The 27,529-nt window shown below is 43.0% G+C and overlaps 2 protein-coding genes across 13 annotated transcripts in view; one reads left to right on the top strand and one right to left on the bottom strand.

The window, feature by feature from the left end:
* Window positions 1–75: 75 nt before the first annotated feature.
* Window positions 76–25,922, bottom strand: gpatch8 (G patch domain containing 8). 12 transcript variants are annotated; one of them, XM_086054898.1, is made up of 11 exons: window positions 25,662–25,919; window positions 22,849–22,926; window positions 21,431–21,468; window positions 18,284–18,302; window positions 14,997–15,069; window positions 9,572–9,613; window positions 5,501–5,568; window positions 5,327–5,413; window positions 5,099–5,242; window positions 4,879–5,009; window positions 76–4,673 (listed from the first exon to the last, which is right to left on the bottom strand). In XM_086054898.1, the coding sequence occupies exons 7-11, from the start codon at window positions 5,525–5,527 to the stop codon at window positions 866–868; spliced, it is 4,197 nt and encodes a 1,398-aa protein (XP_085911024.1). In that variant the 5' UTR covers window positions 5,528–5,568; window positions 9,572–9,613; window positions 14,997–15,069; window positions 18,284–18,302; window positions 21,431–21,468; window positions 22,849–22,926; window positions 25,662–25,919; the 3' UTR covers window positions 76–865. The 12 variants fall into 12 exon arrangements, with proteins under 12 accessions (XP_085911024.1, XP_085911022.1, XP_085911018.1 ...); XM_086054896.1 differs by having other exon boundaries at window positions 18,284–21,255; XM_086054892.1 differs by lacking the exon at window positions 9,572–9,613.
* The window catches only part of map3k14a (mitogen-activated protein kinase kinase kinase 14a), a 12,071-nt gene continuing 9,833 nt past the window's right edge, over window positions 25,292–27,529 (top strand). Inside the window, exon 1 of the mRNA XM_086054900.1 lies at window positions 25,292–26,657. The gene's annotated coding sequence lies outside the window, so the exon portion shown is untranslated. The remainder of the gene's footprint in view (window positions 26,658–27,529) is intronic.

Genomic DNA, 27,529 nt, shown 5'->3' on the forward strand with positions numbered 1-27,529 from the left:
TACTGTCATAATGGACAGTTGCGCACTGTGTTATTGGTAGCTGTTAAATTCCCCAAAACAAAAAAATACAAGGGATGAACTCAAGGGTTTATTGGTTGAAACAATTAAATGTTTTAAAGAAAAATACAGAGTAGCTACAGTTTGACCATTCTCTCCAGGCCCATCGAGGCAGGTGAGCAACTTCCTTGACCAATAACAACCGCTAGAATGTTAAGGTTACTCTACAGCAGCTTTATTTACAAAAAGAAAAAACAAAATTCACAAAGATCAACAAAAAAAAACCAAACCTTTCCTTCTTGGAAAAGCGCATCTTGGAAAATAACTTAAAAACAAACAAAAAATTATTGCAGTATACTACAATCTGACTAAGATTTCAGTGCAAGAAATGTCACCTGGCGTTGCGAATTGGGGCGGGGGTTAATCGCTTTTGTAAATAGTCGCAATGATCTAGGTCGCCAATTCTTCTTTGGGTGGGATTCTTCAGATTGCACACTGATATATATGTACACGTTACTGCAAGTAAGTAAAAGTAGTCATATTAAAGCAGGGGTGGTTCTCCTTAAATGACGTTTGGACTGTATATAGTTGCTCACCCCTGTCTTATTTTTCTTCTCATTTCCTAATTTTTCCTCATGGCTTTTGCCATTTTGTTTGTCACTGGCTGTAGAAGAACAAAAGTACAAACAACAAGGGGGGAAAAAAAAAAACATCCAGTGGTTTAAAAAAAAAAAAAAAAGTAATTGATCCTGTTTATGTACCGCATGGAAAAACCAAGCCAGTGTCCGGAGAAAGTCTTAGGAAAAAAACAAACTCCAAAAACCTCCAAAAGAGAGGAATAATTAGTGTCCAATCAGACTTCACCTGCTCAGGTGCCGTGGTTAGGTGGATGCTGTAGGTCCTGCCCTGAGAAGATGGGGTGGAGGAGCGGGTGTAGCTGGAGAGCTGCCGCTGCCGCCGCCGCCGCCTGCGAGGGCCTGGGCGTGAAGAGAGTAGGGTAGAGGGCAGCGTGGGGCACGTGGTGGAGAGCCAAGGGCGTATGGTGGAGCGCCGAGGCCGGGATGATGTGTATGGGCTGCCCGGAGAGGAAGGCGGTGGGGTGGGCGGGGATCAGCCCGGCGTGTCCCAGTGAGTGTCCAAGAGTGGGCCCCAAGGGGGATAAGGAAATTGGGGTGAGGTGGTGCTGGGGTATGTGGTGCACCTGGGCCAGCTGGGCATGGGCGGGGTGCGGGTGGTGCGCCGGGTGGATGCCCATGGCGGCGGCGGTGGCGGCGTGGTGCTGCAGGATGGCGTGCTGCACGGTGGCGATGGACGTGCCCGACGCCACCGATACGGCGGGCTGCTGGATGTGGATCTGCTGCAGGGCGGGCGGGGGCGGCGCCGGCGCCAGGTTGGCGGTGGCGGCCACGGCAGCCGGCGGGAAGTTTTTGACCTGCTTGGCCAGCAGCTGCTGCTGGATGTGCTGCTGCGCCGCCTGCTGCAGCTTGCTGTATTTCTCCATCTCCTCCGGCGTGAACGTGATGGGCTGACTCTCCAGCGGCGCCAGGCCGTCTTCCTCCGCCTCCAGGCCATCCTCCTCCAGGCCGCCAGGGGCGTACATGGGGTAGCCGTGCATCGGGGGCTGCTGCTGTTGCATGTCGGGCATGAGGGTCTCCATCATGGGATTTTGCAAGGGCTCCTGCGGCAGTTCCCCTTGGTACTGAGGTATCATCACAGAGGAGTCCTGCTCATACAGTAGCCGCGGCTCTTGTAGCACCTGAGCCTCTGCGGTTGGCTGTTGCGTCTCTTCCTGTACCGTCGTGCTCTGTGGGGTCTCCTCGACTTTCTGCACTGGCGGAACTGGAGGTGGCGGTGGCGGCGGCGGCGGCGGAGGAAACTCCCTTATGGGCTCCACTAGGATAACTTCTCCGTCAACCTCAGTGCTCTTCCCTGCTCCGGGTTTCTCACATTCATCCATTCTGTTTGGTGGGATCACGGGCGCTTTCTTCCCTGCTTGTAGTTTGCCAAAAAGCGGCAGCATGCTTTTGGTCGATGGGGGGAGTTTGGGACCAAAGTATCCCTGTGGCGGATCCTTGATCTTTAAACCGGATTTGGTTCCTGTGACGGGATCATCCGAATTCTTTTTGGACTGAATCTTCTCCAGGAGCTGGCGTGCCGTGAGGGAGTTTTTGTACTCCCCTGCATCCCGGGAGCCGCCTAGCCGCTGAGCCTGCGTGCTGGTGGAAATTCGGTTCAGGGTGCGTGAGGCGGATCGCGGGGACTGCGAACGATATATGTTGGAGCGGTTAAAGTCCCTGCGGAGGGTCTCGCTGCCCCCTCGGCTTCGGGTGCTTCGGTGCGGGGAGCCCTTGGCGGAGCTGGACGAGCGGCTGGCGGAGCTGCGGCTCCGGCTGTAGCTGCGCCTCCAGGACCTTGCGCTGGTGCTGCGGCTCCAGCTACTGGAGCTCCTGGAGGTGCTGCGGTGGTGCCGCCGGTGCCGCTTCCTGCGGCTGTAGCTCCGCGACCGCGAGCGGGAATCGTCGGAGGACGACGAGGAGTACTGGCGCCGCCTGGACCGCCGGTGACCCCGGCTGCCCCGCCTCTCGTAGTCCGAGTCCGACGAACGTTTGGAGTGCCTGCGCCGGTGCCCCTCTGTACTGTAGTCGCTGTAGCTGTCCGAGTAGCTGCGGCTTCGGTGGCTGTAGGCACTGCTGCCCGCCGAGGAGCGCTCGGAGCTGCTGGAATAAGAGCGACTCTGGGAAGTTTTGCCGCGGTGGTGCCGCCGACGGCTGCTGCCGCGTCTCGAAGAGCGGCTGCAGGAGCGCCTCGACTCCTCGCTGTGGTGACGCCGCTCTTCCCGAGGACTCGACCGGTGATGGCGCGAACGCTGGGTGGTGGAACCGCCTTCCTCTTCACTCTCGCTGCTGGGAGGTCTTCCGGGACCGGGGCTTTTCTGAGCCGACGTGGAACAAGAGGCACTCTGGGAGGGACCGGAGTCGGTTTTTAGTCGCTTGTTGCTGCCATGCTCCTCCGAGGTAATGGCTTTGTCTAAACTTTTTCCCGTGCTGCCTTCCTCAACTCCTGATCTGCTAATGGGGTCCTTCATCGCCCGCTTCCTCTTGCCAGTGGCTACATCTCCTCCAGCTGGGGCATGCACTGAGGAAGGCTCGGGTTTAACTTCAGACTTTACCTTGGCTTTCTCCTTTTCCTCACCTGCAACCTCTTCTTGTTCCGCTGCTTTGTTCTTGCTCTTCTTTTTTTTGTGCTTCTTCTTCTTCTTGGGCGTCTCTTGAATTAGTTTAGCCTCGCCCTCGGCATCTTCGACAGCCGCATCTTTATCTTTTGCTTTGCGCTTCGAATGCTTTGTCGACTTTTTGTGCTTCTTCTTTTTCTTCTTCTTCTTTGCGCTGCCGCCCGCTGACGCTACTTTTTGATGGTCGCCTTCGGATTGGCCACGCTCTGCCTTCACAATGGCCTCATCGCTGTTGAGCTCTGTTTTAGCAGCTGGTTCCGCTTTAGGGGGTATCACCTCTTTCGGCTTTTTTTTGTCAGGCTGCTCATCACACTTTGGAGACTTAACGGCCTTGCCTGCGCGCGCGCCTCTGTTACGAGACAACTTGAAATCAAAGTATAAAGGATTGCAACTGTAAGACAGCGAGGGCAGTGCTTTGGTGAACTCAAGGAGCTCAGAAGGCCACTGCAGGGTGGTGCTCTCATCTTTACTCAACACAGGGAAGAAGGGACCCACGGGAATCTTGGGACCCAAGTCGGAGTCCAGAGGCTCCGGTGGTGGTGAGCTTTCTTCTTTCTGCGTAGGGGAAACAGGAAGATCAGGAGTTGCCTCTACTGTGCTTGAAGTGTTATCTTCCTTCACTTTTGAAGCCAGAGGAGTTTGTTGAGCTTCAGGGGTTGAGGCAGTGACGGCATCATCATCATCATCATCATCATCTTCATTGCTGCACTCGACAATGTTGGACCCCTGAGAAGCGTTCTCGGCGTTCTCAGCCTTCTCCTCCTGCACTTCATCCTCCTCTTCCTCTTCTTTGCTCTGATTCTGATCAGACGCCTTCATGAACAGCAAAAACTGGAAGTGGGGCTTCACTCGACAGTGTGCTGGGGGCATGTAGTGGTAGTACTGTGGCTCCTGTCCTGTGTAGCTCTCCTCCTTCTTCATCATCATTTTCAGCTTGCTAAGCGTAGAAGCCAGCGAGCTTCCGTCACCGGACTGCTGCGCCTCCTCTGTCCCGGTCGCAATGCTGGCCTCTCCTCCATCGCTTACCCGCGAGCTTCCTTTGGGGCTGTCAGCATTGCAGGCAGACACTTCGTCCTGCGCCACCGCCACCGCCTTTTCCCCCTCCTCGCCATCCTCTCCTTCGATGACCTCCTCGCCAGGATCGGTAAACACGGCGGCTGCCGTCTCCAGTTTCACCGGCGCTTTCTTGGCGAAGGAGAACGACACGCTGACTTTGGATGACGCGCTGGTGGTGGGTGAGGAGCAGTTCTTCTTCTTGCCCAGGGAGAAGCTAAATGTCGGCGCAGGCTTCGGGGAGGCTTGTTCGCTTTTGTCTGGGACACAGACCTCCGAGGCAGGCTCTGCCATGACAGCGCTCTCAGGGGGAAAAATGTCTCCATCTTCGGCCTTCTCGCCATCTATAGCCACTGTGGTGGTTTTGAACATGGGCCCGCTTCCTGGAGTGCTGAAAATAATAATCACAGGACGGAAAAGACTTGTAAATTCAACGGAAACGCGACACTAACATCTGACACCACTCGTAATACCATATTTGAACGCACTATATCAATAAGAGATGTTAAACTCAATGACAACTGTAGCATATTAGTGCGTTTATCAACTAAATCTACCAGTAGAGGGCGCTGCAAGAACGAATAAAAACATCCTACCGGTCCTGCTGTTTCCTCTGCTCGGCCAGCTCGTGCAGTCGGCGCAGCATCTTTTCCTGCTTTTTGCCACCTTTGCGGGAACGTGACGACACATTCCGAGCAAACTCCCGCTGCTTGAGCTCCTTGAGCCTCTGTGAGACGAAACAATCGGCGTTAGCCTCAAGATGACTCAGAAAAAACGTCGGTCATCCATTCAACGGGGGGTGCAACCAAGTTGTACCTGCTTGTGGGCGTGGTCATAGGAGTTGATGTGGTTGTCAAATTCCTGGTGCTTGGTGTACTGCTTGTCACACAGCTCACAGTAAAAATTAGCCCTCAAGTCTTCCAAGGCTTTTGCAATTGCTTTTTCCTTTTCAATCTGATCCTGTTGACAGTGAAAAGTACAGGAAGAAAAAGTTTAAAAGGAGTTTACAAGCAGTGGTCTAGTTCTGACCAGACTAGGCCCCACCTTGTATTTTTGCCGTAGCTCCTCTGTCTCTTCCTTCTCCACTTCGAGCACTCTTCTTTTCTCTGTGGCATCCTCTGCATAGTCCATCTAAAAATGGACATTGCTTACAATCCAATCCAACAACAAAAAAAAAAAACTGACTGAAAAAAATAATCTACAGGAAAATGCCCTTACCTCCATCTCCATCCGTCCCATCCCCATGACATCATATTTAAGAATAATGGGCACGGGGTCCGTGCGTCCTGTGGGAACAAGAGACAGAGAGACAACAAGGTGAGTTGTTTCTTAAACTCGCTGGGTGGAAGGCCAGCTCGGAGACAGCCTGCTTTTAAGAGCATAGGGTGCTGGGGTTAGAGAAATTAGCCTTTTAAAAAAGTGCAAAGAGACCAGAAAGCTACAGTGAACCAAAGCCCAGCCATTATCACAGCTTACTGATGAGACTGCAAGTTTACCTATATATTAGCTATGGTTAATATGCTTAGTGTGACAAATTTCAAATTTGTGGTACCTTATATGCATCAGTTTCAATGTCAATGTACAAGGAGCAGCAACAGGCTGGTACACACAAGCAGCATCATCCGTGAGGACAACAAAGCCTCGCTGTGTATTCTGCAGCCTAATGCCTCACCATCCCTTTCTGATTGTCGTCTGATTTCCCAGTCCACAGTTAAAAAAGTATCCCCAAACCTCTCTGTAAAGTTTATCCGTAAGCTGTGAAAAGAGCTAGATCAGTAGGAAAGTAATTGTAGAGAAAAATAAACAAAAGACAATCAAAAAGAAAATATAAAATAGAAATCAAAACTACTTGGAAGATTGAGACGTAAACGGCTTAATCCACTCATAATCAGCCAAACAAAGCAGATAGAGATAAAGACATACTGTAGTCAAATAAAAAACAAAACAAAAACAAGACACAAGCAATGAACTACAGCAGTAGTGACGTCACAGGCCAAGGTATCGCCATGGTGACAGTGCAAGGGATGGGGATACTTACCCGCTAACACATGGAAATGGGGAGGAGTAATAATAAGGGGCTGGGAGTACAGACAGAGATGGACAGGAATTCTCAGAAATACACACATATATATATATACATATATAATATATATATATATATATATATATATATAATATACATATATATATACATATACATTATGTATATAATATATACATATATAATATATACATACATATATATACATACATATATGTATATACATATATAATATATACATATGTATATACACATTTATACATATATATGTATATATATATACATATACACACATATGCATTACATATATACATATATACACATATGTACATATATATACACACACATGTATATATATATATATATATATATATATATATATATATATATGTACATACATACACACACACATATATGCACATTATCTCTCTCTCTCTCTCTCTCTATATATATATATATATATATATATATATATATATATATATATATATATATATATATATATATATATATATATATATATATATATATATATATATATATATATATATATATATATATATATATATATATATATATATATATATATATATATATAGATATATATATATATATATATATATATATATATATATATATATATATATATATATATATATAGATACATACATATTAGGGATGTTACAATATCGGCAATATCGTAATACCACTATATTAAAATTGCCACAATATATCATCGCAGTCGTACCACTATATTAATAGCAGCAAATCTAATTTAAAAGCCTAAGTTGTTTTACATTTCTGCAGTTCCACCACCCTCTGGTGGTTAGTTTATTTGTGCAGTTTAAGTTGATGCAATAGATGTTTAAGACCCACGCTAATCGCCAGATAAAGAGGAACATAACACATTTGCGTTCGTCCACAAATGTAGCCGATTCATAATGTGTGCGTGCATTAGCAAGTAAATGCCTCAATATTAAGTGTTCGGTCATTGTAGGTCATCTATTTCTTTGTGAATGCTGTTATGTATAGAAAAAAAAAAACAGAATATTGTAATGTTTTTTTTTTAATATCTCCCCTGTTTTTTTTTTTTTTACAATATCGTGAGTTTTTATACAGTATTGGGAGCTTTTAATATATCGCCAACCTCCCCACAATACCGTGATAATTATCGTATCGTGAGGTTAATAGTGATAATTATCGTATCGTGAGGTTCATATCGTGACATATATATACACATATATATATATACACATATATATATATATACACATATACACATATATATATATATACACATACATATATACATATACATATATATATATATATACATATATATATATATATATATATATATATATATATATATATATATATATATATACACACACACATATATATACACACACATATCTATCTATCTATCTATCTATATGGACCAGTGAGTGTTGCTCCTCTTACCAGCCAGACACAACAACCAGTCTTATTATCATTTCAGTTTGGTTTCAACTTTTTCACACACCCCCTCCCCCCGCCTCACATGGTTTTGGTTGCAGTGAATCATGTTTAGGCGTATACCATTGGGTGTATGAGATAGGCACAAGTATGGACAAGTAAATACTCTTGGGCAACTAATACTTTTGCATGGCTGTCACTTTTAAATCTCTCCGTAAAGATAAATGCACTAATATCTACAGAGCGTTCTTTTCTTCCCATGGGAGGCCAAGAACAGAGAAATTGTTTCATCAACTTCCTTTTTAGAGATCATCACAGCCCAATGACATTCAATTCTGAAATCACAAATGCATGGGCATTGTAACATTACAGCCTGCCTGGACTCTCAGCCCCACTGCAGTGTCTGTCACTTCCATAGAGCTTTTTGGCCCTGTTCCACTGCATCGTACCGGCTGGGGCTAGACCGGCTCAAGACAGTTTGCTTCTGTTTGGCGCAAAGTCCATATCGCTTGGAAATGGATCAGTGCAGCAAAGGTGAAGACTGTGGAATCCATTATTGCGCCATCTCCAGCTGACGCACATGAACAGGTTCAGCTAACATTAGCCTGTGTTTATTTTTGTCGTTTTGAGGAGTGTATCCAACAAGTGTTAAAATGATTCCCTGACTAATGTGCTCGACCAATGAGCGACGAGCAGTGATTTACGTCACTCATAGGGTATCAGCATGCTTTGAAACTGAAGTAGTACCTGATTGTACTTTCTTTTGCCAATGGAAAATATTGTGTAACCTCTTTTCACACTGCATCTTAAAACTGTCATTTTCCCAGCTGATCTGTATAAATAGCATCAATTCAGAATTGGGAGGACAAAGTCGAACAATAGATTTTCAGAGGTCCAAGGATATATAGGAGCTATAACAGAGGCCCAAGTGTAAGGGTATTTTGTAATGTCAGGGCCGGGGGTGTGAACCTCGTACTAAATTTCTTGTGTTTAATGTGTTTAAAGCAATTGTCGCCGCCCATCCTGCTATTTGTCATCTCGCATCTAATTACTGCAGGATAGGACATTGCTGTGTGAAGGAAAAAAAACTGTTGCGGCAATACCCTGCTTAAAGATATAAAATGCAAATGTGGATTAACTGTGGATCTACTGTTGTGGTTCTGAAGTGGTAATATTTGTGTCAAAGAGCAGAGTAGGTACCGTGCAGTGAAGAAGGCACATTCAAACTGCCTGCCTCACTGATGATGTCATAATTCAGGGGGCAAAATGTGGGATGGGTGATTGTCTGGTATGTTGATGCGGAGTTAAATGTGTCTACTGGTACTAGGTGGTTGGCGTGCACGTCAGTCCACTGCAGTGGTTCGTCTGAATGGAGTCGCAAGCCCAGCCCAGAATTAAAAGATTCATTAACAAATGCATCCCAAATCTTATCACCAATCGTCAAACACAGTGACAATACGTCCACATTACCCATCCCAGTGGAAAAAGAAAGGGACCAGACAACAACGATGTGCATCTAAATCACAAGGTGTGAATCACAAGGTTTAAAAAAAAAAAAAAAAAGAGAAAGAAACAGAAGAAAAAAAAAAGAAAACAAAATGACAATGTTCTAAGAGTAATACATAATGCATGATAATATATACAAGCAGCAGAATGAGGACTAATACGGAGAGAATTGAAAGCCTATGTAGTAGCATTGGTGCTGTGATGACAGGAGAAACAAAACAAAAAATGGGAGGAAACAAAACAAAAAAATAAACAATTCAATTGGGGGATAAAATAACATTTACCACTAAGTTTACCATCAGCACAACATGGGCAGGATCAAATCGCTGTAAAAAAGAAACACCAATTGGTTAAGCAGGAAGATTGAGACACATAGAGAAGGGAGGGCGGGGTTGGGTGTGTACGTGAATGTGTGTGTGGAAGTGTGGGTCTTGGCTGGGGGGGCGGATCATTACCTGCGGGGTTTAATGTGTCCACACCCCCCATCCGCCCACATCCCTTTACACACAACTAGGTGCTTACAGGATCCCTCTCACCACCATCTCCAAACCACAGGTCCCAGTGCCCTGGCTTTTTTGGTATTTATCTCATTGCCTCAACCAGAATAGGCCCCAAACACCACTGTGCCAATAATGTTCCCCTTTGTAGCTAAAATGCGGCTACACTGTATGGACACAAGTTTTGGGACAAATTGCCCAATGACAAGGGTGAATCTCTTGAAATCGTAATCATCTGAGCGAGATGTAGGTAATTGTATGCTTCCAACTCGGTTAAGGCCCTTTTCATTCAGTTATGGGGGGTGGGGGGTGGGGGGGAAGGTTCTCAAAGGCATGTTTGAATGGGTTTAGTGTAGATGAGGCCAACTGGCAAAGACGAAGCCAGCCAGGAGGCCCTCTCAAGTCCAAAATCAGTGACGAGTCAAAGGTGTTATAGATTCAACACACTTTTCCAGTTGGTAAGACCGATGTGTGCCAAATCTTGTGTCCACATAGTGCAGGGTTGGGGAACCTACAGCCCATGTTTGCATGTGTTACCAGAACCAAATAAAGGCCTCAGTGGAGCTGTTTAGAAAACAGCTTCAACCACGCATTGACAAAAAACTGAAATGGATGGATAAAGGTTCCCCATCCCTAATATAGTCCCAACAACTAAACAATTTTGGAGGAGCTTTACTGGGTGAGGGACTGACTTTAAACAGCTGAGAATCTTATCAGCTCAGACAAAAATAAAAGCAGCACACAAGCTAAGGGTGCTAACGTAATGAATCCAAAACAAAATGTAGTTTTGGAGTATCAAAATGTGGTCATCTTGGCCATCTATTGTGGACGACCGCCACCTTCCCCCTTTAAGATGCCTTGGTGAAGTTAGCAAAGCCTTAATCCAAAATGTGTTATTTTTTTGGGGGGGGGGGGCATATTTAAACTTCTCACCCCAGAATGGTGAAGACGTGACAAGCAAATGTACCTGAAGAATTTAACCCGCCAGACTTTAAGCAGTGCTCGACACATGCAGTGCACGCAATACCTTCAACTACTAAAAGTCACACTGTACTACTGGGCGACATTTTATTCTGCCATTTTGTGCGCAAGACCACCCTGATGCGCCGACAGCAACACTGCTTAAAGCCCAGGGGGAGTGTGACAGTCGGAGCCAGGCAACGGTGCACCTCTGAGACAAACATGCCGTGCAGGGGGGGGAGAAAGAGGGGAGGATGGGTGGGAGTGTGTAACCAAGGCAACAGAGATGTTGAGGGTGTAGGAGGGTGGTGAGGTTTTCCCTGTAAGTTGACACTATGGCCCGGTCAGTTACAGTTACATTCACACAGACGCGCTCGCACGCACACGCGCGCACACACACACACACACACACGCATCTCATCAGTCCCACGTGTGACAAGCACACACATCCCAGTGTCACAAGTTGTTTTAAAGTTGAAACAGGCAAACAAGCAGAGAGGAGGTGAAGTTGGGTCTACTCTGCAAGCCATTCAAAGTCTGAGCCGTGGTCGCAGCCAATCAGATACCCGACAGCAGCCGCGGAAACTCAAAGTGGGGGGCGGGGGGGGGATGACGAGCTAGTGATAAATAATGATTCTAGGGAGTGTGACGGAATCACGGCTTCTTACGTCTGCATTGATTGAAATGAATTGTCGTTTTTTGCTCAAATCACAGCACTTTACATCGGGAGCGGATTCAGATAAAGGTTTAGTGATTATGAAGCAGAGAGGAGGAGGCTGACAGAGGCCATTAGCCTACAGTATACTGTATATAAAAAAAATAAAAAATAAATAGGGGGGAGGGGGTTACACTGAGGTGAACTGCCAAGTGGGAGAAAGAAAAACACACACCCACACACACGGGCACGCACGCACGCACGCGCACGCACGCACACGGACATACAGAAGGGTCCAACAAACCTTACCTAAAAAGGGGCAAAAAAAGGGACAAAAGAAGAATAAGAACACAGTCAATACAGTGGAAAACTTAAAAAGGGGACAATGCTTTTCACTTGAAAATTCAAAACCCTTTGATAAAAGAGGATTAAAACGATTGCACTTCAACAAGACACAACTGCTGTGTTGCAAATCAATGCATCCGGCAGGAGGACAAAGCCCTGATTTGTCTGAGTGGACGGCACTTTGCCGCAGAGACATCTGCACACAAAGCAGGAAAGCTTACGTAAGCGTACGCCAGCGGCGCCCGGGGCCAGCTCTGCAACTTATTCTCTCTCCTCCGCACAAAGCAAACATCCTTATCGGGTTCGATACATATCGCCCCGCCGCTCAAGGCCAGACCGGCGAGTTCGTACTATGCAAAGCCCGCCAGTGACTTATTGTCTAGGGCCTGACCGATTAATCTGCCTGTCCGATTGTTTTTTTATTTTTTTATTATGTACTTTATCAATTTAAAATGACGTCCACAGATAAATATGATCTCAAATTTTACTTCAGAGAAAACTATATCATAACTTTGATTTTTACAAGCAAGGCTTGGGTGAGCATTGTAACTCGTGTGGACGAATTGACCGGGATGTCGCTAGTTTGCACACAACCTAAATTGACGGTTTGCTTGATTAAAGAAGACACATTTACCAAACTATTGATGTGTTGCGCTATGCTACGGCAACTTCTAAGCTAGTCCGGGCTAAGTGTTTCTGTGTTCAATGTTTGTGGACGTCACAAAAAACTAAATATCAAGTAAGCATGTTCTGTATTGATAGCACACGCTTTGACGTTGACAAAAAAGTACGCTTCATGAAAATTGGTTGACAAATGAGCAAGGTATACGTTTTCAGTGCACGTGCGCATCCCACTTTGATGGAAACGTTGCCACCATCGTCGCTGAGCTGAGCTTGGCTGCTTCTTTTCACGACAGTTGCAATGCTAATGCTTACGAGGTACTGGCTCGCTGACAGAAAGCGGGTCGTGAGAGTTCACATTAGCATTAGCAGCTAGCTTTATTACGCCACCAATCATCGCAAAGAGTTTTACAATAGCCGGTGGTCGCTGCCTGGGCCTCTAACGGACATTTGGGATTGTCAGTGTAGTATTCTCAACTATCAGTCTTGTATTCCTTTTTTCCACTATTTACAGCTCAGCACACAGTGCTACAGTTTGCATTTGACATGCACGTCTTATGTAGTGCCCCCCACTGAGACACGACAGTATGTTAAAATATCGCATTCATTGTTGTAAATTCCGTGGATTTGGATAACGCTTGACTACTTTCCATAGTGAATTCAGACAGTATATTACTCTAACAAACTTTTTCTGTCTTTGTATTTCGTTATTTTTTTTCCTCCATTTTCCTTTTCTCTGTATTTGTTCATTTTTATTTTGAATGATTCTTCCATTTGTACTGTTATGCTTGACCTTTATGCTTGATAAATTATGTGTTCATTTTTATTTCGAATGATTCTTCCATTTGTATTGCTATGCTTGACCTTTATGCTTGATGAATGTTTACATATGTAAAAGGTTGGACATAATCAGTAAGTATAATGATTAAAACGGTGCTTTTACCAAGACGACAAACCTGTGCATTCCTCAATGTTACTTGAAGCGCGGTTGTATCCAAATTAATTCTTTGCACTTGACTCCTTGAAAAGAAGTTTTACAACCACATTGATTGGGACTTTTTTCCGGTCACTGGATATTTCTGTTTCTGGCATTAATTTAATATAGTTTTAAGGAAAAATACTTTAGGGGACCCCAAAAAAATAAACCCTCATTTTATCTATTATAGATATTTTAAATTAATCTTCTGATTAATCTGTAATCTATATTGTTGTCTGCCAAATATTAGTATCGGCATTGGCCTAAAAAAAATCCATATCAGTCGGGCCCTACTTATTGGGCTTGGTCGGCTTTCGTGCATGCTTGCTAGGCTGTGCAGAACGCAGCAGCGATGACATGTTGAATGAGGTTCACGTTGATATATTGCATATGTTCATGAAAGAGAATCAGGGGTGTTGGTTTCCAACACAGCTGCAACAAGCAATCTTCATATCCTCTGGCTTAACACAATCAAGTGTCTAAATGTGAGTCTGCAATGTACATCGCCCTTTTAGTCAGACATAAAACACTGTTAACAGCAAAGTCGAGAAGTGTATACCACGCCTTCAGTCACGTAATTGTAAAATATACAAGATAATTTGAACTTTCCTGGTTATATCTTGCTTCCAACTGAGCAGAATGACCTCATTATATCCAAGATCCTATGGCAGTCAAATATTAACTTGCCAAATCTGATGCCAAAGTGACATAAAATACCGCACACTATATTCCTATAGCGTATATAATCTTTATGACGAACGTAAAGGCCTGTTAGCCACATTCCAGAAGTCTCAGATGTCAACTGATTAATATTCTATGAAACATGCATATGTTCTGCAAGAGTGTTACTTGCTAAGCACAACTGAGCAAAATGATGGTTAAGATGGCAGAAGAGAGCATTAAATGCCAGACATTACATGGAAACTCAAGCTCCACTTTGTGTAGACTGCAAAGACTGAGTGCATGACGCAGACTATAAAGTCAGAGTTTAGGTTAATAAAAGAAAGGATGGAAAAAAAGCAAGCAGTATAGGAAGTGCCTGGGCGTTTTAGAAACATGCCAGGGCTCAGCAAACAAACTCTGCGCCAAAGAGCAGAGCACCGCTGTGCTAACACCATGACTATCTGGCCTACTTTGGCCCAGACAGCCAACCTAGCTCTTCAGCACAATTTCTTTACCTCTGATACATGTGCTCAACTGGGTCAGACAAGAAAAGCAATCTAATGGAAAATTAACATTTTCAGGAGCTATCACCATACCAGAACAGAGACTCTAAATTCTGCAGAGGAGAGCTGATTGACCTCAAGGCAACTTCAATTAACTGAAGACTAACAATCTAAAGGCTTGAAAACACTCCAGCGTGACATTTACTCAAGTTAGCTGAATATCTGTAAATCAAATGCATTTCCCCAATCGCCAGAACCCCTCCTACACCTCTTCATTAAGCTCCCCCCAAAAAATGTCCTCCCACTTCATGTTTGAGAGGAAGCAGAAGGACAGCAGCAAAGTGAGGCCAGTAGCACAAGATGGACATAAGAAGGTGTTGCAAAGTCGCCGGGACAAATAAGGACCCTGGAAATGTGAACAGAGAGAACTGGCAAATGGCACCAGTGTACATTGGCAGAAGGGCTGTGTGTGGATGAGTGAGCGCTTACCCTGCATGGTTTTGCCCAGGCCCTGGCCCAACTTCCAGCCATGTTTCTGAAGCAGCCGGTGCCCGATGTTGTCCTAGCAGACAGGAGAGAGGAGAGAAACCAGAAATATTCCAATAATAAGAGGCGCTTTTCCCCCCGTGGAGTCACGGTTCACACGACAACAAAACAAAGCACTCAGCTCACACGATCATCAGCACAGCCACCACCACCACCATCGTCATCATTAACGTCATCCACGTCAACTACAAAGTGCACGTCAGTGTCTTCCATCACAAGTGTGGGGGCAGAAGGGTGGGAGACTGAGGGGAACGCTTGGTTTTTTTTTTTTTTACCATTAAAAGAGGCTATGTGTAGTCTGCACACTACAATAAATCCTAATGTGGCAGTGTGTGAACAGCCGTTTAAAGGCCATGACATTGATCACTAAAAGTTGGAATGGGAAGGAGGAAGAAGGGCAATATATGCATCTCACACACACACACACACACAAGCGCACACAGATATATATGAACCACTACAGAGCAAGATCTTAGTAAACAAAGAAAAGTGACACAGAACAAGTATGGAAATCTTGCATTAACAAAATGACGACCAGAAACTCCAAGCTTGCTGTGATTCTGTAACCATGGCAGGAGGAGGGGGTGGCGGGGGGAGCATCATGAAACACGTAGCTGTCACAAATAAAATACAAAACAAAAACAAAACAAAACAAAAAAAACAAGAGGAAGAGACAGGAGTGGGGCTAGCGGGGCCTTGGATTACCATTACAAGGCCCGGGGGTGGAGAGAATAAGCACGTGTGAAGGGAATATGTGCAGGCCAAAAAGCGGGAGACGACGTATGCAAATAACCCCATTGAAAAAAATGGAAATTGCCATTGTGCATGTTGCAATTTTTTTTAAACATCTTTACAAAAACATTATCTTCTTGGTGGATTGTTCTCAGAAGAATTGATAGTATGACTAAGATGAAAGACCCCACTTAACTGGACAAAATGGCCTCCAATGCAGGGTGTTAACCCAGTTTTGCACTATATTATTGGAAAAAAGTGCCTTTTTCATAATTCAATAAATACTTTCTTTATTGAATGGCCTGAAGTGAGCGGGGGCAGGCTACAGTCACCCGCAACGCTAATGGGGGCGAGCACTATAAATTATCGTGATATGGAACGCTAATTCTTTCTCTCCATGTCGAAATGGTGAGGTCACTATTTGAGAGTGCTCGGTAGCCTGGCTTTATATCTAATTTCATCACGGTCATTTTCTTCCTCATACCAATTGCAAAGAGGCCATCTCATTTTGGAGTCTAAATGCTCTGGATTGTTTCATATTATCGCCCAAATCTGCCAAATGAAGATGAGTCACAAACAGGAACGTATGAACATGCACAAAAGGAATTCCTTCAACACTTTGGGGCGAAATGTGCAAGTCTCCCGAGACTGTTATGTCACTAGTATGGGTCAGCAAAAAAAAAAAAACGGAAAACATTAAGTGAAATGCAAGACTGTCCGAACACTACACACTACAGTACAACCTCAAGCACAAATAAAGAAGACAATGACGATTTCTTAATAAAAAAAGTGTTGTTCTATTGTGATTATAACTATTCCAGGTTTGTCTGACATTCACCAGAGTGCTGCATTCTACCAAAAAAAATAAAAAATAAAAGAGCAAAACATACAAACCAAACATGAAGGATATTTATAATCACAAAGAGATTGACATCAACGTTCACGAAAACGGAAGGTGAAGGGGGTTGGAACAAAAGAAAAATAAAACTGCATGCAGCTTTTTGTTACAATTGCTTTAACAAAAAGCTTCTGTATTAGTAGCACACTGCCAAAAGGTGCACATACAACTGAGGAGGCGGGAGTGTAGGGATTGTGTCAACAAAACACCAAGTGTGTTAGCCTCAGGTGGATCAGGCACAGAGAAGGTGGTGATGGCTCAACAGGGCCCTTTTCGTTGTTATTTTTTTTTTAATTTGAATTCAAGAATAGATGAGAATGTACAGGGGGCAGTAAAGAGCAGGCTGAGCCATGATGGAAGGAACGTTTTTGTGTGTGTGGGGCGGGGGCGTGAAAGGTAAACTGAGTATGGATGGGTTAGTGCATGTGAAGGGGAGTGGCAGTTACACGTAGCACGCACAGCATCTCAGCCCACAAGGTCCTCATTAGGGATGGCTTCTTCAATGCCAACCATTTCAGATTTAACAATTCTGCTACCAAAAGCAAAGAGAGGCCACTTCCCATTTCAAAAATGTGATATTTTGTCTAAGTTGAGAGCCACGTTTCCACCAAGTGGTACAGTTCCCCGTGTGCAACTCCATTGTCACACGCTTTGAAAGGTGCCAACATACTGAGGCCGCTTTTTGGCAACCTTGTGTGGTGGGTGTTGTGGTACAATACAGTGGTGGTTGAGTTAACTGCAATCTGTTGAGGCAGGCGGCCACCCCGCAACGAGTCACGGGTCTGTTTGAGATTTCTTCTTGAGAGGGAGTCTTTTGTTGCCAAGTGCTTGCTCATTCGAGCTCGCCTGTTTTCTGAAGCTGAGCCGTAATTGGTCGTTATCTGAGCATTTGTGATGTCATATTTCAGTCGACAGAAGTGACAAAATGGCCGCCTCCTGAGATGGCTAAAAACGGGTGGATTTTGCCGCTTAACTCATATTCCACAAACAATACCGTTCTAAATCCAGAAATAACTTATACCACATAATGGAAACATACCTAAAGCTAAAGGTCAAATCAAAAAGCTATTGTTGTGCATAACTACCTCGCTAACATGTCCAGAATGTGAGGAAGTACGGATTGTGGAGCATCTCCTCGATTTTAGCGTGGTTCGCTGATTTCATTGTGTGTGTTGGGGGACATTGCAGAGTTTGCTGCAGGGAATGTTTCATCCCTCCCTATACGCCTCTTTCGGTCCACTACTGCAGGATTATGCTACAGTACAATGGCATCTTTATTGATTTAGGGCATAGACTCGGAGAAGGGCAATTAATAAGAGGGTCCCCAAGTGTATGGCCTGATTAAGCGAAGATAATGCTCCACTTTCCTTCAATGTGCTTGCACAAAAGTTCTTTCCTTTTAGCTATATGTAAAAACAGGAAGGGCTGGTTAGGGCAAGATTTGTTTCTGGTGGCAGAGATGAGGTGCCGGCGGCGTGTCGGAGCGACAGATATGAGTGCACCAAAAGAATGGACGGACAGACGGAAGGACGGACGGATGAAAGCAAAGACGGCGAGTCCAACAGCAGTGCAAGTGGAGTGAAGGCATTTCCATACGAACCTGGCTTTAAAATACTGGGCTGTCAAAAAAACAGTCACACGTGACACAACGTAAGAAACCAGCCAAACGCTTTCAACTGCAATTCTGCTAGCTTGTCTACTAAAAAAAAATCCAAAACAGCTTCTCTCTGCTACAAAAAAAAAAAAAAACAATACTGTATACAAACAGAAAAGGTAGGCATGTCAAAAAAAAAAAATCACCCCAAAAAAAATCCAACTGTTAATACAGGAGAAAAGAAAAGAAGAAAATGTTATCCAAACAAAAAACCTCTACAAACTGGGGGGGGGGGGGTTGGAAAGTTTGCACTGCGCTGTTACCGACACAGTGCCTTGCAAAGATATGGCCGTGGGAAGAGATATGCAGGGGAGCCCACCTTGAGACCCCAGAGTACTAATGCAGTCAGTCTATGCAGCAAATTGGGGGTTTAGTGTATGTAATTGCGCGTGAGAAATGACTAAGAACTGGTCTATGTGTTAGCAAATTTAGCATGTACGCGAATGTGGCACATTTCAAAACTTGTCGAGTGCCAGTGGCGTAGTCTACCACTTGTGCAACAGCCAATTCAGAAATTTGGACAGTTGTGACTTAGTGAATCAGAGTTACTGCTACACGTTCTACTCTAAGAACAGGAAATAACATATACAGGCATGATACTTACCTCTGCATTCTGATGTTTGTGGCTGAGTAAGTATAAGAGTATATGAGGGACTAGTAAAGGAAGTCAGCAGTAACTCATGTGGTTGACTGATTGGGAAAAGAGAACCCTGTCATTTGCTTTCCCCTAAAATCACTGATAGAGGGTCGGTGTGATTGTGATTGGGGTATAGATGTTCATTTTATGGCTCTGAGGGTGCCCACTGCATATCGGTCTGATTCAGGATGATTGAGAAGGGGAGTAAAAAGGTGACAGGGGGGAGGAAAGTGAAGACGACAATTGGTGGTGTCGTACTGAATGCTACCATGCATGCAATGCAAAACCAATGTTAGAGAGACGGGGAGAGGGGTAAAGACACGAGTAAAAGATCCCAGTCAAGTACCACAGACCTCGAGCTGCCTATGGATGACATACAACAAGAGGTTGAGGGGAGGGGCTCCCAGACGCCACGCTGAAGCATTCACTGAAAGAAAGGATGATCTTGTGACACAATCAATGGCTACGTTTACATGGACACATTTAGTCGGATTAAAAGCCTGATTGGAATAAAAATACTTCATGTACACACCGCATTCGGAATATTCCGACCCGATCAGGCCCATTCCGAACAAGATTTTACTCCGAACGCATTAAAAAAACAAACACTTCTGCCCAAATTTCGGAACAAACCAAACCGTCTTTACTGCACATGGCTGTGGCATGAGTATACGCGTTTCTGTTATTCGCGGGAGCTAGTAGAAGCAGAGCGAGCGAAGGACATGGCAGGCGCAAGACTGTGCTGGTACATTTTGAAGCTCCAATAGGAAGTGTTAACTCGACGTAACAGCGAAAATGGGAAAAAATACGCGAAATAACGCTAACGATTAAAGTAGAAATGGACAGAGTGATGTTTAGTTGACAGGGAAGTCGCTACGGCTGCTTGTTCTATTTCTGGTATATTTGGTCAATCTGCGCATGTCAAAATATTTTTTCCGGAACCAAAATGTGATGCTTGAACACGCAAGTCCTAATCAGATCAATATTTTTAGTGTCCATGAAAACAGCGCATCCGATCGTAATTTTAATACATGTCTGATCGGATTAAAGAAATTTTGTCCATGAAAACGTAGCCAATAATCATGATGAGGTTATGCCAAGTACAGTGGTACCTTGACAGGGTTCCTATAGATTAAATTCAAGACTTTTTAATTCCACTTTAAATTACATTTAAGACCAAATTCAAAATTCTCGAAAGAATTTTCATTTACAATCATAAAATTCATCCTTATCACGTTAACAATTTTTTTAAGACTTTGGAAAGACTGATTTAAATTACTGGTTTTTAGTTTCATGCATTCATTGCCTTTTAAGACTTTTTAAGAAGCCGCAGGAACCCTTGCTTGAATTAGCAGCACCCCAACTTTCAAGTTTTTACATCTGCGAGCCATTGCTTGGTCAATTTTTTCACTTTGTGCTAAGAGCGAAAATCGGAATTACAAGTGATCTTCAGATACGCTACCGCTCATGTAAGTGGAAAAAAAATAGTATCCCAGTAGCCCAAAATCAGTCTAGGATCTCACACAGACATGTTCCTGATGTCACGCTCTAGGCCCCGCCCTCCACCACACAGCTCAGTCGCAGTTGTTGTTGTGACTTCTGGCTTGGCCTAATGTTCAGTAATTAAGCTTTTTTAAAAACAATATATTAACTTTTTTTTTTTTGTAATTTTCATTATGAATATCCTTGCTAATCAAGGTACCACTATACATAGCAGTGTTTATTTGATCATTAGACCACTTTTTGCTATAACAACTTGCTGAAACTCAGCTCTCGGTGGCCCCCCCCCCTTCCTCCATCCATAAATAATAGCGCAGGAGCAGAAGAGCCACTCAAGCCAGGTAAGCAGGCCACCTCTCGCCCTTTTGTATTTTTCCACCACCCACACAATAGTGGATGACTCCCTCCGTGCAGGAATAGGTGTTAAACAGAAACAGCTACAGCGCAGCTTGTCTTTTGGTACATACTACAGATGATTGAACTTGTTTCAGATCTGGTGCTGGCTGTTGTTCCAGTCTAACTGGTTCAGGTAGAACATCCACAAGAGAGCATGCTCGACTCCAAGGAAGAAAAAAAAAACGGGCTTGGGCCTGCTTAACACGAGGCTTCAGAGACCACTTTAAGCGGGAACGGAAAAGACGGGAGACAGTAAAAAGAGAGAGCTTCCTGCGCTATTCTTCACGTGCCTCTTTAGCGGAAATAAATAAAAATAAAAATGCAGTCCCAGTTGCACAAGCACCATGCCAGCACAGAATGACAGAGGGTACTGTACACCGAATCACTGTGTAGTAGGAGGGGAGCGAGGCAGAAATTAAGACAGAGATAGAATAGAGATGTAGAGTGTAACAGTGGTGAGTGAGAGCAAGAGAGAGAGAGAGAGAGACAACAACAGTCAAGAAAATCGTTACAAGGACCCTAGAGACAGGAGTAAGAAAGCAGAGCGTGCAAATACAAACCGGGTCATTGCTGCTTAGCTAATTGGGGGGCCAATTCGCTGCAGGAGAGAAATGTCGAACACCCCAAGTTGTGTACAATAAGATAACTGTCCTACAAACACAAACAAATTCTAAGCTACGTACACAGACGCACACACACAAACACGCACATACACAGTCACTCAAACACAAAACTAGCCACTCACATCATCTAATGTGTGCTTTGTTGTTTGGGGAGTGGAATAAGCACTGCTCAATGATTAGAATTGGGGTGGGGAATATCAAATCAAGATATAAAGTTGAAACCAGAAGACACACAGGCCCTGATCTTGGCCAATTAAATTGCCAAAATTACTTCTCGGATTTTCTAAAATATCTATTAACCATAAATATTTTCCCAAAAAATAGCCCTCTCTCATAATTCTGTTACTTAGTAAAAAAGAAATATTTTGGGTAATCCTAATTTGACTCCAAACAGGAAAGTTTTAGTAGCATTTCACATCAGACAATGATTACAAAAAAAAGTGTGTCTTCAGTGGAGCACGGAGTTCAAAGTAAACACGGTGAAGCTGCATTTAGCCGTTATGCTGCACACAACTGAAATAAAATGCCAACAGACGTTAAAGTCAGCTCTGAGTGTAAATGCTTTTAAATACGTTTTTTTTTTAAATGTTGCTTTTGTTTCCCCCGTACCTTTCATTCAGGTCTTTTAAACATTTTTAAATAATTGTTTTCTTTCAGGTATTTTAGAAATCTACTCTTATTTCTTTACTTTTAAATGTTTTTGAAAGTTTTCTGTTAATGTGTTTAAATGTTGTCAATGTATGTTCTAGTCATTTTTGAGAGTTTTGTTTTCTCTTCTTTGCTTCTGAATGTCGTTAACTGTTTGTAAATGCATGCAGGTGTTGTGTCTTTGCTTGTGTGACGAACATTGAGTTGCCTTGTGTATGAAATGTGCTGCAAAAATAGAGCTGCCTTGCCTTTTTATATAGCGCATGTAATCTTCAGGTTTCAACTGGATGTGAACATTCAAATAGCAGGTCTGTAGTCACAGAAAAATACATTGCTCCGTAAACAAAAACTCACTAAATTAACTTATTTATTCAAAATGACTTCTCAGTGCTTTATCCACTCAATTTTCTCAACTCATCTCATAGTGTGACAAAGGCTAATGATAACGTTATTTGCAATTGAAGCCAAACATCTACCTAGCATGTATGCTATCAACTTAAATGTCACACAGGATATGGATAGCGGAGGACACAGGGGCGGGGGGGTTGAGAGGTATTAATCGACACGAGATGTGCATTTCTATTGCTTAAATTGAGTGAAGAGGCCGCTTAATGTTAAAACAAAACAAAAACAAAAATCCCTGCCTGGACCAATCATCCACTCTCACAGCTGGTCCAATGGTGCGGGACGACGGGATGCGGCCTTACCGATTCAATGGGCTTGTCCAGGGATGCCTGCTCCAGCTCCACTTGGCCATCTTCATACTGATCAAAGTGATTCCCACCCTGTGCGACACACATTTAAAAAGTCCATTTCACACACAAGAAGCACTTTACTGTCATGAATTACACAACCTCTGTGCAAATATTAGAATGTCTGTCTCTACTTCAAACAAAAATAGAATTTAGTGACGAAGCTAAAACTGTACGCATTATTGCCATGTCCACTCATCCTGCATAAGGACGAGCCATACAACTGCGGAGCAGCAGACTATGAATTTATGGGTTTGTTGACTCCAAATAGGGAGTGTTTGTACGGCGGACAGATGGCTTCCTGCATTCGGCTGCGGAGGACAGGCCAAGGTTGCGTTTCATCCAGTCCGCCGACCTTCAAGTGAGCAGTAAATGCAAAGAATAAAAAAGTCCTCCTTTGCTGGACATGGCACAAAGCAATCACGGGGTCAATCGCACTGAGCTTTGACAAAGACATCGTACCCATTTGTATGTTGCAAAAGCAGTGATTAATCCATATTTTACAGACTTTTGACCTGAGGTATGTGCAAGCAAGCCACAAATATTTAGCAGAAGTCGCCTTGCTTCAACTATGTACAGGTTTTGTCAAATGAGACATTTTTCGAAAGAGGAATTATATTTTTTATTTTTTTTATCTATAACCCAGAAATATTTATTTCTATGTTTGTGAAAGCTGATTGTTGTTTGCTTTTTCTCGGAAACCTGATGTTTAAGAAAAAAAAAATCAAAGATGTAATTAAGGCCATGTGTGAATCCCTACTAATCCATCAAAATATATTGCTATATTCTCACGCACTTCAGTTCAGTTTTGGAATTGCTGAGGTTAACGTTCCTGGGCCAGAGAATGTGATTTCTCCCATAACAATCTAGGATCCCGCAATGAGGTGATTTGATGCAATGCTGGTCACTAATTCAGATTAAAACAGGAGCCTGCATCAGAACTAGTGAAGCCAGTGAGGGAGGGATTATGATGAAGAGAGTTGCCGTGGAAGAGCGAATCGATTTCTCCCCCACACACACCTTCTCTCTCCTTTGGGTGACTTTGCCATCACACCACTGCATGTGCTTGCGGTGCAGCACTAATCCACCGCAAATTTGTATTCTCCAGACTCTGGGGTACTGTTCCTCACTCCATTTTATTTCTAAACAGATTGGTGCGTATAACTGCTTTAACATTGGTCCATGTGGAAAAACAATCCCTGCAAAGTTTCAAGACTGACATTTTTTAAACCTTTTTTGTAATTGAATCAATTAATTGCCGCAGCGTTACTTATGACATGAATAAAATTATTACTTTGCCTGATTTGTCAATCAAAGAAGAGTATTTGAAAGCCCTTCCCCAGAAAGGAAATGATAAAGAGTTTCAACCAGCTCTGTGTGTCCTCTAAACCTAAAATAACAAAGCTGTGTGTTTCTAGTGCTCCAGATAAGCCGCCTGGGTAAAGCACAATGCAGGTCAATAGAGAGTGCAGTTTGCAGCAATATCCACGGATGCCTCCGGTGGCCAGTTGCTTGGAAGCGGGCGTCGCTCCGTGACTGAACCCGTCCAAATACTGAAAGTGCCACTGTGCAGAATTGAGACGCTGCTCAGCAGACACATTCAGATTGCATTTCACCCATAAACTGCAGATACGCATTTCCCACTATGAGCAAATAAGGTGAGAAATCTGGGGAAGCAGTGTCACCAAATTAACCTAATTGGAATCGTTAGCCACATACAAAAACAGGTCATGGGGTAGAATGCATGCTATGTAACAAGACAGTCATATATTGTCTGCATTAATAAAACTTTATAATTTCATTTTTGTCTTAGGTTTGATCAAAGTAGTCCAGTCATACAACATCAGTGTAAAATACAGTACTATACATGTAGAACACACATTTTTTTGTACATGTATGTAATACGAAGATTATGAGAAGCCATGTCACGTAATAAAAAGTACAAGTTAGCGTTAAGCACTGACTGCACAAAATGCAGTGTTTTGTATTATCGGGTGTGGTCGCAAAGCACAGATAACTGAATCATGGACCAACTTCTCAAATGCAGGCTGTCATGATGATGAAGAGCAGTACAATTTAGAATTTACTCAGTACAAATAGTGTAACACGTGTAATAATACGCTTTATTGACATTTTCAGAATGTTACTGTCATTACGCTCAAACTGATTTAACAGCATCAATAAATACAATCATATTTGTGCTGTATGTCATGCTACCATCAGATAATTTAGTATTTCAAACTACAACAGTCATCTGGGTGGAATCAACTACTAAGGGAAGATCGTAGACTCTGCAGATTACCAAAAAAAAAAAGAAAACGTCACTGGCATTGCATGGTGATGTTAACATGAATGCACAATAAACGCACTAGTTAGCGACGTGCTTGCTGGTTAGCCATGCCTCGTTAGCATATGTCGATAAACATCCAGGCTTGTCAAGGTCATTAAAGCGCAATTCGGTGTAAATTATCGAATGTATCGCTGCATGGTTTTGCAGGTAGAGTTACTGTCGCAGAGGTAGACGAGTGTTACGACTCAGAAAAAAATGCGTTGGATGTTAATTTAGAGAACGCCAAAACATCGAAAGGGGGAAGTGAAATTTGACAAGAGCCGCAGTGCACTGCCGCTAGCCTGGCTAGCTGCGAAGGCTAACTAGCGAAAAGGATGCAGAAATGAATCAGCTGTCAGTGTTCGTGGTTATTTATTAATGTCTCGAGACATCACAGAGGACGCACAAAAACAAAAAGAAGCCACGAGTGGCCTTTTACCTGGAAATCACGCTCTTCGTTGAAACGAGAAAATCTGTCGGCCATTTTCTAAACACAGCAGCTTCTCTTTGCTGGCCGTGTGTGTCCCCCGGCAGAGTGCACCGCTGTGATGCGCACTCAGTAGACTATTAGCTGCCAATTAGCTTCTAGCATGCTAACAAGCCAAGCAAATTGATAGATGCGTTATTGTCCAACACATTACTGTTAAAACTAGCTGGTTAGAAATATCACCTTATTCCATATGCATGTCTTAAAGTGTACTGAAAGTTCCAAAAAAAATGTGGCACAGTACTGTTAATGACACTTGAATACTAGTTTAGAAAAGACTGTCTCCATCTAGTGGTAACGTTATACTTACGCTTTTTTTCAATCTATTAAAGGTTCATTATTTAATTACAGTAATAAAATAAGAATATTGTCGTTGATTTTAATGAATTGAAGCAATGGAAACGAAACGAAAGACGACAGAATCAATAAATACAAGGTTGAACATACTGCAACTTGTGTACAGTACGGCATGGGGTATACAGCAAATAGTTTTGAGGTATTTGATTAATCATTATTATGTTTAAATATGTGAGACGCACTAAAATTAAGAATTCAGACATTTAAGTAGGTTTGTTTATGAAGTAACTAAAAAAAACCTCCGCCTTTGAGTCCAAGAAAGCGGAACTATGCTGTCAAGTTGCTGTTAAACGCGCTGCGTCACACAGGATATTTGAACCAATTCCAACTTCAAATGAAAAGAATCATTGCATTTGTAAAAGGACAAAGAATGTCACGGCACGAGAACCTAAGGAAGATAAAACATTTTATCAACACTGTAGTGTTTCTAAACTTCAAATTATTGTATGATCTTTATTACCAATGTGGTAAAAGTGTGAGCGCGACAGTTACTTTGAAAAAACGAATCAACCAGGAAAAACCAAGAATTTACTAAAAACATTTTTTCCATGCAACAAACGACCAACGCCTACTAATAAGACACTCGACTCGGTAAGTAAACAAATATCATCCTAATTTTAATCTAGGCGTTTGTATGCCACCAATATTGTCTTCTTTATCCGTATTCTTCGCGACATCAACATTTCACGCAAGATATACCTATTTTCTGTCCGTTTCCGGTGTGGTGAGGACGTTTTCTTCTTTTGCTCGAAGATCATGTGGCAAAAAAAAAGAAATGTCATTAGTAAATGAACGGATAAACTTTGGTTGGAAAAAAAAAGAGTGTATTTTAGACATTCCGTTGCAAATTGCCCACAGTTTTGTCTGTTTGATCCCGTGTCGGAGCGTTTTCTTCGCGGAAAAAAAACGAGGCCCGTCATGTTGCATTTTGCGGTTTATGCTTACTCAAACTCTCGCCAAAAACCCACGTTGTTTTTCATTTTGCATGCATTTAAACGATCTAGGCAAGGATTTCCTATGTTTCCTCAATATATATCTTCAAAACACACGGTTGACACGTTAAACTGTGTTGAACTGGAAAGTGCAAAAAAAGTTAAAAAAATAAAATAAAAGTTAAAAAAAATATGAAATAGTAGGTCAGTAGTGTAATTATAATGTATATATAATTGTCGGGATAAATGTCTTAAAACTGCACTAAGTTACTAAAAGGATGGTTTGTTGTAACACCTAAACAAAAATTAATTGAATATGAATTGCAGTGCAACTGCAAGCACCAATCACCTACTATTCTATAAAGTACTATAGAATTGATAGAAAACAATTATAATACAGCACGTTTTCTGAGAAAAAGCAACATAAAATAAAGCTGCAAACAGCGATGAACGTGCCCTTGCACGCTTTTACACTGTTAAGCAAAATTCAAAATGATCATTGAAGTTTGACGCTGAACGTAGGCAAAAAAA

This window comes from Filicampus tigris, chromosome 16, assembly GCF_054856515.1.
Source record: "Filicampus tigris isolate MCC_2025a chromosome 16, RoL_Ftig_1.0, whole genome shotgun sequence".
NCBI lineage: Eukaryota > Metazoa > Chordata > Actinopteri > Syngnathiformes > Syngnathidae > Filicampus > Filicampus tigris.

Bases quoted from the DNA above. Each gene is read 5' to 3' on its own strand.
- gpatch8 (XM_086054887.1), bottom strand. From the start codon at position 25,706: ATGGCCGACAGATTTTCTCGTTTCAACGAAGAGCGTGATTTCCAG. The intron at 5,414-5,500 runs GTAAGGGCATTT...GTCCATTTTTAG, and splicing joins TGGGACGGATGGAGATGGAG to ATGGACTATGCAGAGGATGC. The intron at 4,674-4,878 runs GTAGGATGTTTT...TATTATTTTCAG, and splicing joins CAGAGGAAACAGCAGGACCG to CACTCCAGGAAGCGGGCCCA.